Genomic DNA, 15289 nt, shown 5'->3' with positions numbered 1-15289 from the left:
TGGCAAACATTATTGGTGGAGTAAGAAGGCTACAAATAATACTCTTCAGAATTTTAAATTTATTTATTTTTTATTTTGGCAGGAATTTAATATTTTATATATATATTTTTCTAAGAGTAATAAAAAAATTGAAAATTAAATAAGAAACTTAATAATACAAATCGTATACTGGAATTTTTAAATATTTAAATAATATAGAAATTTTTATTATGAAGAATTAATTAGCATAGTTTTATTAATATCTAATGGAATATTTTAAAAATAAAAAAATTAAAAATAACAATGTAAAAAATCTTAATTTTGGATCATATTATTTATACATCAAGAATTATACATATATTTATAAATAACTAAAATATTTCTTACGTTTTACTGTCTTACTGTCTTAAAGAGACATATTTTAATTATGCATTTTTATTTTAATTATTTATTTATGTGTAATTCAAAGTATAATGGATATCCAAGAAACATATTCCCATATTCTTAGTCACACCAAGAAACGGAAATAAATAGTCATGTGGCTAAAAAAAAAAAAAAACTATGCTTAGCTGTTACCTGTTGCCTGTTTTGCTTCCAAGCGGAAAACAAAATCCCATTGGCGTCGGCAAATGCGGCACTTAACGCCGACTCTGCGCTCAAAGCTGTCTCTGCTTATTGGCGGGATTTTCCTTCCGCTTCGAGAATCTTCCAAAAATTAGGGCAAAAAATGCTTTGGTGACTTAACGCATTGGTTCGATTCGCCCTCTCTTGTTCCGTTTTTTCTCTTTACTGGACGCTCTTTCTGGTCTGAGTAACAGTAGTAGGTAATGGAGGATTCGCCCGGAGCTTCAGAAGCAATTCGTCGCTCGGTTAGTTTCAATTTGGTTCATGCAAGCCCCCTATTCTTCATTTGATTGTAATGCTTACAAATTAGTTGCTTATTCTAACCTTGTTCTTGATGTTGTTTGTCTTCCTGGATTTTTGCTTAATACAGAAAAGGACTAGGGCTCAGATTTTTCCGACGGGCGCTGGTCAAGGGACCCAGTCGAGGGGTAGCGGCCGAGATAACCGGGACGAGGACAGCGATCGGAGTGATCAGAGCCCTAATCGGCACGCCGACCGAGAGGACTCCGTTGATGATTTTGAGGAGCTTCGTCCCAAGGCTAAGCGAAAGCGGGCTTCCGAGGAGGCTTCCGCTGCGCCAAGCAAAATTCACGCAAGTCTGATCGGTAAATTCAAATTCACAATCACTCAGTTTGGACTAACGGTAAATAGCAATGCGCACTGCATTTTAGTTGAAGGGGCAATGAATCGTTAGTGTGTATATTTCTTAGTTGAGGGCAACGGAGGAACTAATAATGCCCGTAGGAGGGCCTCAAAGTGATATCTTGTTGCATCAATTATAACTTCTACCATTCCCTTTAACTACATAAAATGCTCCAATTGTATCAAATTTTTATTAGGTAGATCATCGATTATTGGAAGAAAATTGAAGGAAAAAAGGAGAATTGAAAACAATATTGAGCACCCACATGCATGAGGTGTCACTTCTAGTACTAAGAAGCGAGAACATGCACACACGCCTAAGCATTTTGTGTAGTACTCCCTATTAATTTTCCTTTTTTTCTTCACGATTTTTATTTCCTCTCTGTCTATTTGTAAAGGATTTGATGCAGTTAGTGTAACCATGGATTTGATGCAAATATGATAAACAGGAAGTTGTAAATGATCTTATAAAATTTTATGATTATTCAATAACTAATTAAAATTTGCTGAAAATAGAAGAATACAGATGTGTGTGTTTGAAAATTATTGAAGGTAAAAATGTCCCAAAAAAGTTATGACATTGATTCAGAAGTAGGAGGATCAGATTGGTGTTCTCCCTTTAGATGATGACATTGATACATGCTTTGGAGGTAATATGGTTTCATAATATAATTAGAGGTACTATTTAGTTTCTTGAGTTAAATTTGTAGAGTTTACATGATTTCTTTAGTTTTATGTGATTTCTTTAGATTTTTTGCCATCATCAAGGTGTACTACACAGATGTGGGTGTTTAAATGGATGATTTGGGTTTCATGTTCCTCTAAATGAAGGGATATTTAGACATGGTTAATGTGTTTTTGCTTAAATGCATTCTTGATTTAGAAGTTTTCTTTTGCTCTTATCTTTCATGATTGCCTGTCAACATGTGTTGGAGAGGATTGGCTAAATATTTCTGTGTCTGCAGAGATTATAAAAGGGAATGGAAAGCTTATTCCCCAAGTCGTTAAGAACTGGGTTGAACAGTATGAAAAGGATCCAAAGCCTGCAATGGTTGAACTGTTGATGATGCTTTTTGAGGTAACCCTATAATTTGCAAATGTTAACTTACCATTTGAGGTAATCTGATAATTTTAATGGTTCAAGAAATTCCCGGAGCTATGAGATGTTCCTTAAGAATTCTATCTAGAACACCATAGGCCAACCTTTTGCAAATGTTTATTTATTTTTCATGATGCACATGAAACTAAGTATGCCTTTGTACAGGCTTGTGGAGCAAAGTATATAATTGATGAGGAGCTATTGGACGAGATTGATGTTGATGACGTAGTAGTTGCTCTTGTCAATCTGGCTAAAAAAGTATCCTCTGAATTCCTTAATATGTTTTTGTTGTATTCTTTGCAAATCCATTGACAGGCTAAATCTCCAAATCTCTTGAGTTTATGCACCAGCACTAGTTTTTTTAGTTTTGGCTTAACATCTAAACAATTTTAGGGTCAAGTTGAAGACTATCAAAGCTCAAAAAAGAAGGAGTTCAAGAATTTTAAAGATAATCTTGCTTCATTCTGGGACAATTTGGTCACTGAGTGTCAAAATGGGCCGTTGTTTGATCAGATCTTGTTTGACAAATGCATGGATTATGTAATTGCACTTTCATGGTCAGTGTTTAATTTGATGTTCTGAAGTGTTAATTAAAATTTTAATTAGGTTAATTTAGTTAATCTGTCTGGTAATTGTATGTTTCAGTACTCCTCCAAGAATTTATCGTCAGGTTGCTTCATTGATGGGACTCCAACTTGTCACATCCCTGATAAATGTTGCCAAAATGCTTGGTGCACAGCGGGAAACTACTCAGAGGCAGTTAAATGCTGAAAGGAAGAAGAGGACTGATGGTCCACGTGTGGAATCACTGAATAAAAGATTGTCTACGACACATGAAAAGATAATGGTGATAGAAGAGATGATGCGTAAAATATTTACAGGGTATGATAAATCTATGAATCTTTTTTTAATCTGTTTGTAATAGAATTAAAAGGAAATAAAATACAATTTATAAGGTTTTTCAACGTATTCCCCCCATGTATTATGATAACAAGTTTTGGAACTTACCAAATTTCTTATCTCATGAAGGTTGTTTGTGCATCGTTACCGAGATATTGATCCGGACATTCGAATGTCCTGCATACAATCACTTGGGATGTGGATCTTGTCATACCCATCACTGTTCTTGCAGGATTTGTACTTGAAATATCTTGGATGGACTTTGAATGACAAGGTAAATTGTATTTCCCTGGTAACCTTGCATGTCATTTGAGCTTTTTTTCTCAAGTACTAAATATTGACCGGCTATGTTTGTTCATCTAAGAATGCTGGTGTAAGGAAGTCTTCTGCCCTTGCATTGCAAAATCTCTATGAGGTGGATGATAATGTACCATCTCTTGGCCTTTTTACGGAAAGATTTTCCAATCGGATGATTGAACTTGCCGATGACATTGATATTTCAGTGGCTGTATGTGCCATAGGACTTGTGAAACAATTACTAAGGTATCTGCTGGTTATTTAACTTTTTGGAATTTCATCTTACATTTCTAACGAGTCAGTGACTGTTTAATCCCAAATTGATACTTGACAAGGCTTATTTTGCAGGCATCAACTTATACATGATGATGACTTGGGTTCTTTGTATGATTTGCTAATTGATGATCCTCCAGAGATCAGGCGTGCCATTGGAGAACTAGTATACGGGCATCTGATTGCGCAGAAATTTACTAGCTCTCAATCACATTCTAAAGGTGTTTGCGAATTATGTCTGATAAGGTGTAGACATTAGAATCTTGTTAGGCATCTAGTCTCATAAAAATGCCTTTTCAGGTGATGACAATGATTCTTCAGAGGTGCATCTTGGTAGAATGTTGCAAATACTAAGAGAGTTTTCAACTGATCAAATTCTAAGTACTTATGTTATTGATGATGTTTGGGAGTACATGGATGCCATGAAGGTAAAGAGCTTGTATCTTATTGAGCTTAAGGGCCTACTACTTGTTAGTTAAATATTTCCCTCATGGGATCTTGACAAAATTTGAAAATTTATTTTCAGCTTTGGGTTGAGAAAATATTACTTGTCCTAGCACAGGGTTGGACTTGACTTGAAGGATTGCAACTTGACTAGTACATACTTGAGTTATACAATTATCTTTATATATGTATGCCATAGGGACGTGGTAGTAGAATATTTGCACTTTTGTCAAAGGTTTTACTCTACTTTTTTATGTCTTCTACGTTGCATCTGTGCTTAGATGGTTGAAGTCCAGTTATTCTTGTTTTATTTCTACTAAACCTTATTTTGCCTTCCTTTTTTGGAGTCTAATTCTTAAACCTTTTGGTGGGAAGTTGTTTTCAACTCCTTTTTCACCAAAGGGCTATCTTATGGTAAAACAAAAGTGTGAATTATGGGAACTTGCCGTATCTATGACCTTATCATTTAGTTCCCCTAAATGAAAAGGCATAAATTTCGACCCTCTTAGTATTGAAGGGGCATGACCAAAAAAAAAAAAAAAAATGAACAATCTTGATATCTTTGGTCAGTCGTTTGAAAAGAAGGGGAGATAATTGAGAATGTTACTCATAGAATCAAGGTAGGATGTTTAAAGTGGAGAATCGTGTCTTAACATTTATATGATTGTAAAATCCTTGTAATTCTAAAAGAAGGTTATATTGGGTGGCTATAAAACTATCTTTGTTGTATGGCTTGTCATGTTGGGCTTGGGAAAATAGGCATCAATGCATGCAAAATATGTGTGAAAATATTATAGTGGATGTTCGTTAGTAATAAGATTAGACTAGCACCCGTTGAAGATAAGATGTGGGATTCAAATTAAGATGGTTTGGATGTGAGAAGAAGACTGATAGAAACATCTATGAAGCAAGTGGATGAAATAGAGGAGATTTGTAGCAAAGAGGAAGAGGAAGACCAAAGAAAATTTGATGGGAGACCCTTTGACATGACATAAGATGAAATGGCCTTGCAAAGAATATGGCCGTGAGTAGAGATGTATGGAGGTCTAGAACTCAATAAGGCTTATGGTTGTTATTGTGGAGGGGGGATAATGAAGTTAACTTAGTGAAATGAAGAAGTTAAAATTACTACTATACCTTCTTAATCAAAAAAGATTATAGGGACCTTGTCACATAACCATCAGACTAAGGAGTTGTCCATTTACACCCTCAGTTTTTATATAATTATTACAAATTACTTTGTATTATCCATCAATTCAACAAAGTGAGAAGATTCTAAACATGCCTGTTGCACATGTTACTAGATTATTGGAAATATATTCCCTAAAGAAAATAATAAATGTTTTGCAATTACTATATTAAATATAATATATCTAACATCTCCCTTTTTAAGGGTATATTGTTTGTTAAAGCATGACTCGTCTTTTACACTGAACCAAGGCAAGATATTTAAGATGTAAAAGTAATTTTTAGCATTTGTGCATTAGAAAGTTCCCTTAAAGTTAAAAGAACTATTTTATTGGACAATTATATGACCGACATTGGTATATGATAGACAATTTAGTAGTAAGTTGTGCAAAATATGATTATAACAAAGTTAAGGAGTTGTTATGGCTGTGCAGCCATATAAAAGGCAGAATTAGAAATAAAGTTATTTGTAGTAAAGTTGGAGTGGTAGCTACTGAAACTACGATGCATTCGATGCGTTTAAGATTTTTTAAACATGTATATTAAAGCCAATAAATGCACTTATAAGGAGAGTAGATATAATGAAAGAAATTTGTTGCAAAAGAGGTAAGGGGAAGAGTAAAGAGAATTTAGTAAGAAACACTTAGATATGACATGAGATATAGTGACTTTACAAAAGATATGGTCATGGATACAGATTATTGATGTGTTAGAAGTCATATGGCCAATCCCACTTAATGGAATTAAGACTTGGTATTCTTGTTGTTATTGTCTTTTACACATTTGTGTTAGGTATTTTATCATAATGATTGACTATCCAATCAAACGATATGCATATCTTTTGCCAAAGAAATTAGCATCAAATTTTAAATTTTCCATTTTAATGGTGTTTACTTAAATACCATAGATCTAACTTGAATGTTTGGAAAACAAAAATATTTATGGAATTAAGAGATAACTTCTAATTTTCAAACCTTATTTTGTGCCTTTCAAACAATAATAGGTGGGATGGAAATTTTTTATTAATTCAAAGGGTTAAGTGATGCAAAGTTATAGATGGAGGAGTCTTGAAATTAAAGTCCTTTTATTGGAGAGGGGAAAATTGTATTTCAGTGTCTTCATTTAACGGTTTTGACCTTTACACCCCCTTCAATGTTAAGGGGGTCTAAATTTATGTAGGTATGTGGGAGTGGTAGTTGATTCTACTTGATGCTGTCCTATTCTTTTTGATTGTGCATAAAACCATGAATAGATTACCTAACTAGCTCAGTCAGTGTTATTAAAGGCCCAAGACACATTAAGCGCAAAGGGTATTAGAGCTTGAGGTGCAATGCTTAAGGCAAGGCGTGTGCCTGGTGGATACGAGGCACATGTTGACTAAAAGAAAAAAAGAAAAATATATGTCCTACTTGAAGAGTAAGGTATAAAATAGGTCCTAACTCTTAATAATATATTCACAAGCATGTTATCAAGAAAATTAAAAATTCAACATATGCTAATTAAAAAAATATTAAAACAAGTTACATACCTGTAAATTTTAGCAAAGCATATACCATCATATTTCAGCAACCTGCATATAAACATTACAAAAGTTAAAAACTTTGTAAGAATTTTAAAATCTATTGTTAGCATAATATATAATGAAAAGAACAATAAAAAATGTCGTTCTAAAAGATGCAATTTAAAAGTTTTTAAGTCAACTCAAATTAAATTTTAAACAATTTATAGGTCTTAAATTTTAATTAAGATTAACTTACTATATGCATATTAAATATTCTAAAAATCATCTTCATCATCAATATCAAACATTTCTATATTTCTATCATTAGAAGCATCATCTCCAATATTATTTTTTTCCACATCATCTCCATTTCTCCATCTTCATCAAGTTCAATTGGAGCATTTGAAGTAGTTGCCCGTTTACGCATTGTCAAATTTGGAGTTGAAGCAATTGTTTTTTTTTTCTTTTGATTTATTTTTTATTTAGTATTTAGTAATAATTGGAATTGGAATTTCAAAAGTTTCCTTTTCCCATTAGGATTCTATTAGATATAGTTAATTTTTAAAAAAGTTACAGAAATAAATATATACCCTAAATAGTAAAAAATTAAATAAAGTAATAAATAGTTAATATAAATCCTAAAAATAGTTAAAAAAAAGTCAGGTGTGCCTAAGCCCAAGGCTGCGCCCGAGGGCCTGGTAGCGCGTCTGGCTGGTCTGCACCTACCTGGGAGCATTGCAGGCACCAAAGGTGCGTCTAGGCGCGCCCCTAGTGTTTGTGTTCATTGACCAGCACCTGAGTGCTGCACTATAGTAATTAATTGTGTTAGAGCTGTGTTTCCCTTGTCCAACCCTACATTTGGGCCTATATGCAATTTCCTTAATAAATTGCTTTATTTTCTTTTCTCTTTTGTTTCTTATGAGAGTTTATGTTTGTGGCAGGATTGGAAGTGTATTGTCTCTATGCTCCTGGATGAGAATCCTCTAATTGAGCTTACTGATGAGGACTCAACAAACTTGATTCGGCTTCTCTCTGCCTCTATCAGAAAGGCAGTGGGTGAAAAGATAGTTCCTGCAACTGATAATAGAAAGCAATACTACAATAAAGGCCAAAGGGTGAGCATGCCCTCAGTTATTTTTGCACCATTTTGTTTACTTATAATTTGTCTTTCCAGATTCTAGGAGCTTCTTTTGCCTCATTTTGTTTAGATTTTATATATTGAATGCAAAATTTTCAGTCTCCACATATTGAGCCAGGCAGGCATTAGTCTGTCCTGGATTGGTATTTTGGAGGAGTTAGGCAAGTGAATCTCTGCTTTTACACGTGACTGATGTGCTGAAAATTTACTAGTGAGATCCTGTTTTATGAGTTTAGATCCAGTTCATTGTACAATTTTCTAATACAAAAGGTGCTACATCTTAATCTAGTAAAACACTAACAAAGAACCAAACTTATTGGTAAATAGCTCATAACTCATGAGTATGGATGAAGGAATCCAGCTAAGGAACTTGATCAATAGTTAAACTATCTGGTTGATTCAAGTTCTGGTTTTGAGTTGGGATCTTCTGAATAAGGTATATATGACCTCTAATTTATTTTATCTGCTTAATATTTTCTTCTAATTTATTTCCTCTTGTTTTTGTACTGTTATGTCTATTTGTCTTCTTTAATCTGGAAATTGATCAAATGAAATTTTATGAACAATAGAAGAAAACAAAGTTGATAGTTGTAAGCTTGCAAATTGCACTCTATTAATTGATGAAGAACTACATGCTTGCATGCATGCAACAATGCTTAACTATTTCAGTGGCTTACAAAGGAACCTTATAATCTCATTTAGACCTTAATTCACTTAACATGTTTGTGAAGTATATAGTTCGTTGGGATAGAATTATGTTTCTCTGTATTCTTTCCCAACAGTTTGTGAGAACTTGTATGTGGTTGCTAGTGTGGTATCTTTATCAATAGAATTATGTTTCATAATGCCATGTAATGCATTGTGGTTTGCGTGGTTCATTAAATTTGTAGCCTGGAAACAGGACTTTTACTGGTCCTATTTCTATATACTAAAATTAATATAATTCAGAGACGTAAGAATTCAGTTTGTTCAAGTATGATGTTGGATTGGAAGAAGTTATCCAGTGCCGTGAGAAATCTGTTTTGATTGGATTCTACTTCCGTTTGATATTAATTTAACTGAATTTGGCGAAAGGCTTTTTTGTTTTACAAGTTAAATATAATTTGTTATTGAAATTGTCAGGAAATGTTTGAAAGCAATAGGCGGGATGTAACTGTAGCCATGATGAAGAGATACCCTCAGCTTCTAAGCAAATTCATGGCTGATAAGACAAAGATAGCACCACTGATTGAGATTATTGTTCATATGAACCTTGAACTTTATTCCCTTAAGAGACAGGAGCAGGTTGGCTGCTAGATGCTTATCATGCAAGTCATTTGCTGTTTTCATCGTAGTCATATAATTTAACATTCAGTTACTTGCCTTTTCAGAATTTCAAGAATGTTCTCCAACTTATAAAAGAGGCATTCTTCAAACATGGTGAGAAGGATCCTCTGAGGTGTTGCATGAAAGCTATCAATTTTTGTTCTACTGAGAGTCGAGGAGAGTTACAAGATTTTGCTCAAAATAAATTGAAGGAACTCGAGGATGAGCTTGCTGCTAAGCTTAAATCTGCAATCAGAGAAGTGGCGGTATTGTATTGGAAGTCTGTTCATTCCTTTGATCATTTTGAATCAATTTTGATATGCTTCAGTATTGTAGGATGATGATGATGAATACTCGTTGCTTGTAAGTTTGAAAAGGTTATATGAGCTTCAATTGTCAAGATCTTTTCCTATGGAAAGCTTGTACGAAGAAGTGGCTGTGTTTCTTCAAAGTTTTAGAAACATGGATGATGAGGTGCGTATGCTAGAGCCTCCACCAGAATTGCATTTTGTTTTGTTTGTGCTTGCTTATGGTATAGCTGTTCCTGCTCATCCAGGTTGTCAGCTTCCTGCTTCTCAACATGTATTTACATGTAGTGTGGTGCATGCACTCCATTATAAACACTGAAACTGTCTCTGAGGCATTTCTAAATTCCTTATTGTCTAAACGCACTACCTTGTTTGAGCATCTTCAGTACTACCTGGAACACCCTCCTAAAGTTCAGGTGGAGGGTAAATCGAGTGGTCACCTAGTGTGCAGGGTAAACATTATTTGGACTCGTTTACAAATTCTGCCATGCCATATTATTGAAAATGAATCATTTTGTTGAAATGTCCTCTATTGAATTGCTCAAGAATCATATCTGTCTGATAAAGGTTCGCATTTTCCCCAGGTTTGTACTATCCTTGCAGAGTCATGGTGTTTGTTCAAAAAAACAAATTTTGCTTCAACTAAGCTGGAAAGTTTAGGCTATTGTCCTGACGATTCTACTCTTCAAAAGTTTTGGAAAGTTTGTGAACAGCAGCTCAGCATATCAGGTAAATATGACTCGTATTTGCTCTTATGCTACGCTTTAATCATATCTGCTGATTTACATCTGGATCACTCATATTTGTAAAAGATAATGCTAGTAGCCTAACAACAGAGAGAGAGAGAGAGAGAGTGTATGAGAGAGAAATGAGAGAGAAAAGGGTGCCTCCTATACATGGAGCTCCCTGCTTTGCGAGGGTTGGGGAAACATTGTTTTTCTATGTAGCCTTACCCTTGCATTGCCCAGAGGCTGTTTCCATAACCCAAACTCATGACCTCTTTAGCACAAATAAACACCCTAATTATTTCTCTCAGGACTTACCCTCAAAAAACATTAAAGAGAGAGGGAGGGAATTAACATGCAATATCCAGTTTTCTTATAGTATTTGATATTATTCATGTGATTTACAAAGTCAGTCAGGAAATTAAAACTAAGCTGATAAGTTATGTCTTGTGTTCATGAAACTAGGTTCGATCAACCAAAAACTTAATTATTATTATTTTTTTTTTGTGTTGCCCCCATCCTTTTAAATAACTTGTTTATGATTTAACATTTTGTTTGTGGATCATATTTTGTTTTCAAATTAAAGTTCTCTGTGAATCATCTGATCTGTTACTTGATTTTCACCTAATGTCCTGGTCTGCACTCATTTCTAGCATTCTATGCTGCTTGGCTTATTGCATCCTTAAAGCTTCATCGCTTCTCCTTTGTGTTTCAGATGAGACAGAGGACGAAGATGTCCACAAAGAATATGTTGAGGAGACAAACCGGGATGCAATCATGATTGCTGCTGCTAAGTTAATTGCTAGTGATGTGGTTCCAAAGGTGATCTTTTATTTTTTATTTGATAAAGTTTATGAGGTTATCACTCTTTTAAGTGGTGCCGAAAATTTGTCGAAAATCATTTGCTGGGGAGGATTCTGATTATATTTTGGTTGAAAGTGTTTTACTTGAGTGACTCTGGAAACTATTAAGTAGTCATTCTATATCCTCTAAATCATAATAACAAAAATGTATTTGATTATAGTATCTAGAATATAATTGATTGAAAAACACGCTTTTCCTTTTCTTGGTACTTTCTGTTTCAATTAAGTGATAAAGTATTGTTTAATGAAATTCCAATTGCAGGAGTATCTTTGTCCGGAGATCATTTCTCATTTTGTAATGCATGGACAGTCCGTAACAGAGATTGTGAAGCATCTCATAGCTGTTTTAAAGAAAAGGGATGAGAATGTGTCCAGCTTTTTTCTAGAAGCAATGAAACGGGTAATGCTTGGACATTTTGGTTAGAGACACGCGCTTGGCTCAGCATGCTCAGTCTTACGAGTTTTTGTTTATGTTGTGTATACTTCTAGATGAGAGAAATTTGTAATTCTCACTTTTTCTGGTTTTCTTATTAGTTGGTTCCTTTATATATTCATGCAGACGCAACTAGATAATTTTAGAGGAAAACAAAAATATCCGCCCCATCATATTCTGCATTTGTTTTTGCACATGAATGCATTTATTATTCCAAAATCCTATGTAAATATGATAATTTTACTAATCTCTCATCTTTATGTATTATTGATAATATGTATATATATTGTAAAGAGGTGGTGTATGGCACTGTTGTGGAAAATCAAACTGGATCAGAAATTTTTGATTATGCCATGTTCAACACTCTTAAGTTACAGAATTTTTTTTTTTTCATTATACAACACTTATTACATGATTTTAACCAAAAGAATGTGTTTAGCATGGGAAAACATGGCCTTGCTTTTGATTTATCATTGTTTGGTTTTATTTTTAAGTTCAGAGGGCTACTCGCCTGGTTTTGGATGGCTGTTAAATGTCTTATATTTTCTTTGACTAGGCTTACCATCGGCAACTGGTGGGAGTTTCAGGAAGCACTGATGAATCTCTGACAGGCAAGTCTTTTCAACAATGCAAAGATCTGGCTGCTCGGCTTTCTGGAACATTTGTGGGTGCTGCTCGGCATAAGTATAGATCAGACATCTTGAACATTGTTAAGGATGGTATTGAGTATGCTTTTCTTGATGCTCCAAAGCAGCTGTCCTTTTTGGATGTCTCAGTTATCCATTTTGTCTCCAGACTTCCTATGCCTGATATCCTAGAAATGTGAGAGTTATAATGCTATTCGACCTTTTCTTTTAGTTTTCTACTTTCTAGTATGTACTCTTGAAAGGAAAATGCTTTATGATGCTTCATATTTCTGCAAGCAGTCTAAAGGATGTAAAAAAACGAACAGAGAATGTGGACACAGAGGTGGATCCTAGTGGATGGCGGCCCTATTACACTTTCCTAGACAACTTAAATGAGAAGTATGCAAGGAATGAAGTTTTCCAAGGTACCCATATTTGTTTTTCTAAAAGCTATTATTCTTTATTGTGTGTTGCAGGGCGCAGTTAGGCTAGGAACACTTGATTTTTATGTTTTAACATTTTCCAAATTTTTTATTTCTCATTGAAGTTTTGATAATAAACATATCTTTTTGGCTTTTATCCTAAATCATGATTGATAAGAGTAAAGTTTCTATTTGGCCTTTAATCTTACATGATAAGAAGACAAGCCTTTTTTTTTTTTCTTTTGTTTTTCATTTTTTTTGTGTGTGTTAGGGGGGTGGATTCGGTGTCCATATTGTCATCCTGCAAATCCTATTCAATTTACTGGATTTGGAGAGTATCAGAATTTTTTTTATGATTTTTTTCCTATCTTAATTGTTTATTTCTGCTCCTTTTTTTTCCTGGTGCTAATAGTGTTCTTATATATTGTCAAGATCTGGCAAATGAAAAGGGGGTGAAAGATAATTTGTTGTGTTCAGTAGTTATTTCTAATGTACGATAATGTTGGCTTTGAATTATATTGACACAAGGGCTTAATATCATGTCTGAGTTGCAGATGAAAAGGAAGGGATGACTGTCAGACGCCGAGGTCGTCCACGCAAGAGACCTGACCTACAAGGCAAGAAACTTTTTGACGAGCACAGTTCAAGTGAAGAAGAGGATGCAATCAGTGTATCTGATAAAGAAGCAGAAGATGAACAGCAGGAAGAGGAAGAGGCACCTTTAATACATTCACTTAGATCATCAGCCAAACTGCGTTCACTGAAAGTTCCAAGGGGGGATAATAAAGGGCATGGGAAGGCAACAGATTACTAGCGAGCTACAGAGAATGTGGGCACTTCTAGAACATCGGGTATCAATTTGTTTTATGGTTATTGATTGATATAGTTCACATTCTAAGTGCATTTCAGAACAAAGATCCTTTTGCTGAGTGTTCATATTAGCATCTTGCCTGGTAATTTACCTGTAGAAAAAGTATTAATCTACTTTGCCCGACAGAGCTACCAAGAGACATTAAAAAAACCAAAATACCCTTGCCCCAATTGCAAATTTTCAACAGCTGCCACTGCCTTGCCCGCTGCTCTCTCTTCTCTCCATGGCCGCTGATGCAACCACCGACCACCGTTGTCTTCGCCTCGCCTTGTTATCTCTCTGACCGGTGCTGCATCACCTCAGCAGTGGTCGGAGAGGCGACGAGGTGAGGCGAGGCGATGGCAGTGAGGCAAAGGCAGCAAGGGTTGGTGGTTGGGTCGGCTGCTATGGAGAGAGGAGAGAGCTGCGGGCAAGGTAGTGGCAGCTTTTGAAAATTTCCAATTGGGGCAAGGGTATTTTGGTCTTTTTGACACCCTTCGGCAACTCCCTCAGTTGATCTGTCGGGCAAAATAGCACTGCTAGTAGAAAAATGGCAAATTGCAATATGAAGATTGCTTCAGTGAATTGTCAGTATATGAAACAACTTACTACACTAAATGTGGGGTTGATCTAAATGTCTGTTTCTGGTTGCATGTATCCCTGGGCCTGCTGTGTGGGCTTTCCCCATCAATTATCTAGGTGGGTATGTCATGTATTGCTTTGGGTCACCGTAAGTGTTGCTGGTTTTGCCCTCGCTTTTCGGTGATGAACCTTGCAATTCTTAAATGCATGTGTGAAATGAATATCTCGTGTTGCTGAAGTCTATGCACAAGCAGATGCAGACTAAGTTAGACAACTCTTTTCTTTTCTTTGTTTCCAATGAATATAACCTACTTTTTTAGTCTAAATTTGTTTCTTTTGCAAAATCTTTCATTAATATTTTCGCACAGCAAATTTTCTTAATTAGCTAGGGAACCTGCTATTTGAATCCGCAAAAGATCTTGATCTACTTGGTAAATTTCAGATGAAAATCATTCACTTGGATAATCAATGGCGAGGATCTATTTTGGCCTCTGAACCAGAGAGGAAAGATGGACTTATTGTTGAGTCGTCAGTAAATATTGGTTTCTATTTTACTTGTCACATGGGTTCTCATGTTCTAAAATTTGTTTGTTTGGTGCAGGGCCTTCCAGCAAGTGACCTAGTTTAATGTTACTCATCCCTTGCTGCAGACTTCGGTGCTTCTCACTGTGTTGAAACTTTTTTTGAGAGTGGTGTAGAGAGGTCCAGAACCAAGTCATGTACAAATTTGAAAAAGTTAATGAATGCGAGCAGCATGTAGAAAGGACGTTGAACCGGGCGTTTGGTGTATGATATGTAATTTGAAGCCCGGGGTTTGTGTCTGTGAATTGCTTGGTCTTTGTTCCCGTATCAGAAACTATTTTGCTCTTTTGAGACAATCTAGGATAAAACTTTGGTGTTTCAGACCAATGAGATGTCACATATCAGCGATAAAGTTCAATTGGTTAATATATATTTTTAAAAGAATTCATGTGAATATTTATGAATTTAACCTTGACCTATCATTAATTTGTGATGTGATAACTGATAAAATCTCATTAATTTGAGGCATCAAATTTTATTTTATTTTATTTAAATTTCACATTTTTAG

At 35.0% G+C, this 15289-nt stretch overlaps 1 protein-coding gene across 4 annotated transcripts; it reads left to right on the top strand.

The window, feature by feature from the left end:
• The first annotated feature begins 571 nt into the window (after positions 1 to 571).
• LOC127814232 (sister-chromatid cohesion protein 3) lies at positions 572 to 15175 on the top strand. Of its 4 annotated transcripts, none has more exons than XR_008026317.1 (23): positions 573 to 848; positions 974 to 1208; positions 2211 to 2323; positions 2510 to 2602; positions 2738 to 2901; positions 2990 to 3226; positions 3374 to 3518; positions 3609 to 3787; positions 3890 to 4035; positions 4115 to 4242; positions 7889 to 8062; positions 9208 to 9369; positions 9456 to 9656; positions 9727 to 9864; positions 9947 to 10150; positions 10283 to 10427; positions 11139 to 11245; positions 11549 to 11686; positions 12276 to 12541; positions 12646 to 12770; positions 13322 to 13618; positions 14642 to 14719; positions 14801 to 15175. XR_008026317.1 is itself a non-coding variant. In XM_052355599.1 (22 exons), exons 1-21 carry the CDS (start codon positions 807 to 809, stop codon positions 13579 to 13581), a joined length of 3402 nt encoding a protein of 1133 aa, XP_052211559.1. In that variant the 5' UTR covers positions 573 to 806; the 3' UTR covers positions 13582 to 13618; positions 14801 to 15175. The 4 variants fall into 4 exon arrangements, 1 of the variants encoding a protein (XP_052211559.1); XR_008026318.1 differs by having other exon boundaries at positions 14642 to 14727; XM_052355599.1 differs by lacking the exon at positions 14642 to 14719.
• The last annotated feature ends 114 nt before the right edge of the window (positions 15176 to 15289 follow it).

The sequence above is a fragment of the Diospyros lotus genome, chromosome 12, assembly GCF_014633365.1.
Source record: "Diospyros lotus cultivar Yz01 chromosome 12, ASM1463336v1, whole genome shotgun sequence".
NCBI lineage: Eukaryota > Viridiplantae > Streptophyta > Magnoliopsida > Ericales > Ebenaceae > Diospyros > Diospyros lotus.
The sequence above is the reverse complement of the archived record's forward strand: the minus strand, read 5'-3'. Positions and strand labels throughout refer to the sequence as shown.

What these genes read in the sequence shown, in the direction of transcription:
- LOC127814232 (XM_052355599.1), top strand. Translation starts at nt 807, where the DNA reads ATGGAGGATTCGCCCGGAGCTTCAGAAGCAATTCGTCGCTCG. An exon ending in TTAGAAACATGGATGATGAG is followed by an intron (nt 9,865 to 9,946) that starts GTGCGTATGCTA and finishes CTGCTCATCCAG; the next exon opens with GTTGTCAGCTTCCTGCTTCT. An exon ending in GTGGTCACCTAGTGTGCAGG is followed by an intron (nt 10,151 to 10,282) that starts GTAAACATTATT and finishes CATTTTCCCCAG; the next exon opens with GTTTGTACTATCCTTGCAGA.